The 5,590-nt window shown below is 46.1% G+C and overlaps 1 protein-coding gene across 1 annotated transcript in view; it reads right to left on the bottom strand.

Annotated features, from left to right (window-relative positions):
• Positions 1-5,590, bottom strand: part of LOC107657404 (formin-like protein 2) — a 94,550-nt gene that overhangs the window by 39,981 nt on the left and 48,979 nt on the right. The window contains exons 4-5 of the mRNA XM_016445459.1: positions 1,778-1,854; positions 185-268 (exon numbers count right to left, since the gene is read on the bottom strand). Coding sequence (XP_016300945.1) covers positions 185-268; positions 1,778-1,854 — 161 coding nt within the window. The remainder of the gene's footprint in view (positions 1-184; positions 269-1,777; positions 1,855-5,590) is intronic.

Below are 5,590 nucleotides of genomic sequence, written 5' to 3'. Positions count from 1 at the left end.
GACGCTCTCACACACACACACACACACACACACACACACACACACACACACACACACACGTGGGTCCTCTCAGAGCAGCAGTAAGGCATGTAGTCAGAGCCGCACAAAGATACAGCAGCGGTCTGGGTAAAAGGAGCCATTGTGTTCATTGTGTTCATGTTCAGTACAATCATGGGTGACTTACGTGACAGCATACTGTGCAAATGAAAGATACTCCACCAACACATCCAAACCCTTATTATCCTCATTCAGAAACTCCCGCACCCACCTAAACAGAGAGAGAGAGAGCGAGAATTACAAAAAAAAAAAAACCTGTCCATCAAAAGTTTGTACGCATTACTGTATTACTTTGATGTTTTATCATTACTGCATTATAGTGCTATATCACTAATTACACCACTAGTAAGCATGCAGTAGTTAGACTAGATAATCCAGGAGACTCCACAGAGCTCACAGTGTGTCCCAGCGTTCAGAAACCACACTTCCATACGGAGACAGACGTCATGAAATATGCATCATGGAACGGCGTCTCAGTAGCTTAAAAAACAGCTTCAACGCAGTTCGGAGATTGAAAGCAAATGTTTCATGTAGCTGGATTTCTCCCTCAGAGCAACAGCAATGAGAGATACTTCAAAGACACGGCAGAGATATCCCAGAATACCGCACACACACACACACACACACACACACACACACTCACAATCACACTGACAAAGACCGCGAGGATCCCAGAAATGATCAAAAGCCAGTTTTCACCTTTTATTATGGTGTTATGTCTCTATTTCTTTTGAGTTTCTAATGAGCAGTTTAACTCATATGTGACTAAATGTATTTATCTGAACATTATGAGGGAGCTATGGAAAATAGAACTAGTCTCATATAAGCAAATTGTTAAGTCTGTATACATTTGCATTGCATGGTTCTTGGAATACTTCATTTAAGTCAAATATTGCACTCTGTATTATTTTCAAATGGTTTATTTTGCATTAATGATCAGCTGAGTGTACGTTATCCCTTAAAATATAATTTTAACATAATGAACAAATGGGAGAAACATTGTTTGGGGAAAGAAGGAACACATATGCGACTCTAGGGACAGAGTTTGAGTTACCATTCTGTTGTATTGTGTTTGTCGAACCCTCTGTGAGCAGATAATACTGCTGTATCTCATCTAGATTAACTAGGTCATTTATGTAATCTAGTTTAGTACCATACGGCAGCTAAATGTCTGTACGGGTTGTCTAGCAGCTCGGGGGTTTCTGGGAGTATGTTTGTCTGGTCTGAACCGCCCTTGAAATAATGAAACTATAATAACACTCATTTATGGGATGACAAGGAAAGAGTGTGTGCTGGTTGGTACTGGAATATCACATCTTCCCATTTTCCTGTTGTGACATTTTCCGGACCTTGCCGAGTTCTGTCAACCTTTCCACATCTGGTCAATCCTAGTTCCCAGTATGCAACTGGGTGTGTGATTTTCAGCTCTCACAAAATCTCAGAATTTCTCCGCTCTGATTAGGCTGAGCAGGGATTCCCAAAACAAAAACCTGGTGGTTTGGCAAACTTGGCATTCTAGCAGAATTCCACTATGCAGAAATATGACAAGTCCAGTCAGGAGCATTTGGCTGTTACACCCACCGCCTCACACAAAAGAGCATTATTTCAGCTTCAATGCATCTTACATGAGGGCTTTTGGAGTCTGCCTTACTCAGAGCAGTGATCACAGCTCCAGTGTGAGCAGTATTTAATGAACACACATACACACAGATAAACTCACCCGATGTGATTGGTCCGTAATGAGATTTCCAGCTCCCGCAGGACCTGCGTCGACTCCTGCACTCTCCTCCTGAACTTCTGCAAAGGAAAGAAAGAAGAAAAAGCCTTTACAACAGCCTTCATCTACTAGGCTTAATAACAATGAGAAAGAAGTGTCTTTTAATATTGCAATTGTTTCTCATAGATAACAATAGCATTAAATAAATAGCAAATGGGGAAAAAGACAAAAGTCATCTCACACATATCTCCGATCTTACGGTCTGGTCTTCTGTCACACTACAGAAGGAGACCGGGGGTAGACAGACAGGTAAATGTAATCTCTTTATGTACAGCTTGGTGCGGAGGGGAGAGATGCAGAGCAAACGGATGAGTAACTCAAGAGTCTTTGAGAATAACTGGACTTAGCTCATGTTAATAACCGATCCTTGTATCTCTTTACAGGTCTAACGGATGATGCAGACGGCGAAGACAGGCGGGTAACAGGTTAGAGTCCAGGTAGGTGAGTCAGGTAAGGAGTAACAACGTTTCTTTTCCTCTTTGCAAGGTTGGCATGCTGAAGATGAGATGTCAGGACGTGAGAATACAGGGGAGTAGGAAAGGAATCAGGTATGGGTAAACCTTGATGAGACCAGACAATAAGGGTGTGAAAAGTGACTGCTTATATATAGTAGGTGATGAGGTGAATGGTGGCAGGTGTGCTGATTGGGGATCTGGTGCAGGTGTGAAGCAGGCGGGATGCTGGGAAATGGAGTCCTTAATGAAGTAAGGTGACTGAGCTGCGGACTGGGATGGTGACTGGGCGCTCTGGAGGAGCGGACACTGGAGGGTGCTCTGGAGGAGACGACCACCAGAGTACAGGAGTTGAGGTTAGGGATTTGAATTTCATGGAAGGAATGGCTTCCTTGGCCGAGACTGAGGAAGTACTCTCCATAGCAGAAGGAATGGCCCTTCTGGCCGTGACAAGGGAAATTGACAGAACGGCACTCCTGGCCGTGACAGGGGAATTTCTTTCCATTGAAGTAGGAATGGCTCTCCAGGTCGGGCCGGGGAAACTTCTTTCAATTAAAAAAGGAACGGCACTCCTGGCCGTGACGAGGGGACTTAATTAGACTGAAGAAGGAATGGCACTCCTGGCCAGGACGAAGGGACTTAATCCGACTGAAGAAGGAACGGCACTCCTGGCCGTGACGAGGGGACTTCATCCGACTGAAGAAGAAATGGCACTCCTAGCCGTGACAAGGGAACTGGATCCAACAGAAGATAGAACAGCACTCCAGGCCGTGATAGGGTAGCTGATTCTTACAGTGAGGGGAACGGCTCTCCTGACTGTGGCAAAGACACTTAATCCGACTGAAGGGGAAACGGCACTCCTGGCCGTGACGGGGGACTTAATCCGACTGAAGAAGTAACGACACTCCTGGCCATGGCAAAGACACTTAATCCGACTGAAGGGGAAACGGCAATCCTGGCCGTGACGAGGGACTTAATCTGACTGAAGAAGGAACGGCACTCCAGGCCGTGATAGGGTAGCTGATTCTGACAGTTATGGGAACGGCTCTCCTGGCCGTGGCAAAGACATTTAATCCGACTGAAGAGGGAACGGCAGTCCTGGCCGTGATAGGGTAGCTGATTCTTACAGCAAGGGGAACGGCTCTCCTGGCCGTGGCAAGGACATTTAATCCAACTGAAGAGGGAACGGCACTTCTGGCCGTGATAGGGCGGCTGATTCTTACAGCGATGGGAACGGCACTCCTGGCCGTGATAGGGTAGCTGATTCTGACAGCGATGGGAACGGCTCTCCTGGCCGTGGCAAAGACATTTAATCCGACTGAAGAGGGAACGGCACTCCTGGCTGTGTGTCTAGGACTCAGATCACTGGCAGGAGCCTTTACTGGACTCTGGTCAAAGGCTGGGGCCTGTACTGGATTCTGGTTGAAGGCTGGAGCCTGCTTTGGACACCTGTCGGGGGCTAAAGCCGGAACTTGACTCTGGTCAGGGGCTGAAGCCAACATTAGACCTTGCTCCGAGGCTGAGGCCAACACTGAACTCTGGTCGAGGGCTGGAGAATGCTCTGGACTCTGGTTTGGGGCATGAGCCTTTACTGGGAACTGGTCGGGGCCGGGAGCTCACACTGGACTCTGGTCAGGGGCTAGAGCCCGCACTGGACTTTGGTCAGAGGCTGGAGCCCACACTGGACTCTGGTCAGGCACAGATACCCTCTCTGGGCCAAACTCGGGGATAGAAGCGCTCTTTGGGCTAGACTCGGGGACAGGAGCCATCTCTGAACTCAACTCTGGAACGCAAGCCTTCTCTCAACTCTGGTCAGGGGCCAGAGCCATCTCTCGACTCTGGTCAGTGGCCAGAGCCATCTCTCGACTCTGGTCAGTGGCCAGAGACATCTCTCCGCTCTGGTCCGGGGCCAGAGACATCTCTCCGCTCTGGTCCGGGGCCAGAGACATCTCTCGACTCTGGTCGACTCTCAGCGAGTAAAATGGTTCGTCCAAACCTACGTGAAAGAATGTCATCAGCTCCTCATTCTTCAAATTAGCAGCAGAGGCCAGCTCCAAGAATTCCTGGGCATATTCCACTAGAGGTCGGCCATGTTACGAAAGAGAGTATAGCTGGTCCGATAGAAGGAGGAGGGTATTCATGTTATAAATCCGATCTTACGGTCTGGTCTTCTGTCACACTACAGAAGGAGACCGGGGGTAGACAGACAGGTAAATGTAATCTCTTTATTTACAGCTTGGTGCGGAGGGGAGAGATGCAGAGCAAACGGATGAGTAACTCAAGAGTCTTTGAGAATAACTGGACTTAGCTCAGGTTGATAACCGATCCTTGTATCTCTTTACAGGTCCGATGGATGATGCAGACGGCGAAGACAGGCGGGTAACAGGTTAGAGTCCAGGTAGGTGAGTCAGGTAAGGAGTAACAATGTTTATTTTCCTCTTTGTAGGTTGGCATGCTGAAGACGAGATGTCAGGACGTGAGAATGCAGGTGAGTAGGAAAGGAATCAGGTATGGGTAAACCTTGACGAGACCAGACAATGAGGCTGTAAAAAGTGACTGCTTATATATAGCAGGTGATGAGATGAATAGTGGCAGGTGTGCTGATTGGGGATCCGGTGCAGGTGTGAAGCGGGCGGGATGCTGGGAAATGGAGTCCTTAATGAAGTAAGGTGACTGAGCTGGTGACTGGGATGGTGACTAGGCTGGTGAACTTATATATATATTACACACACACACACACACACACACACATACACACACATATATATATATATATATATATATATGTGTGTGTGTGTGTGTGTGTGTGTGTGTGACTGGCAGATCACTGACAAGCTATGCAATATAGCGTTCATAATCACAAATGAGTCACATTCGATTATGAACGCGATATTGCGTAGCTTGTCAACGTAAGTGTTTTTATTAATGCCATTTATGTTTTTGTTAATACAGCGTATAGCACTAGTCAACTAAATGAATGTAATGCTCATTTGGAAGCTGAATGTAAGGGAAATGTCATTTTGGAATTTCTGTGGTCTAATGTGATACTGTTGTTCATGTTCTTGTTCATGATTAAATTTTCTTTTATTGCTGTAATTAATTTATAGCATTAACAAGATGACCCGTTGAATTCATTTTGGGAGCTATGACTGATTGAATGTATTTTTACTCCAGTGCCTGTATATAAGATTAGTTTTGACCAAGTTCAGAGGCTGTCATAGGTGGATTAACTCATGTTGTGTATTTTCAACAGTTTCAATATGAAAAATAACTTTTATATTGATTCAATGGATTTATTGCATTT

This window comes from Sinocyclocheilus anshuiensis, unplaced genomic scaffold (genome assembly GCF_001515605.1).
Source record: "Sinocyclocheilus anshuiensis isolate Anshui unplaced genomic scaffold, SAMN03320099.WGS_v1.1 scaffold355, whole genome shotgun sequence".
Lineage (NCBI taxonomy): Eukaryota > Metazoa > Chordata > Actinopteri > Cypriniformes > Cyprinidae > Sinocyclocheilus > Sinocyclocheilus anshuiensis.
Note: the sequence above shows the minus strand (reverse complement) of the source record. Positions and strands in the feature narration are given on the sequence as shown.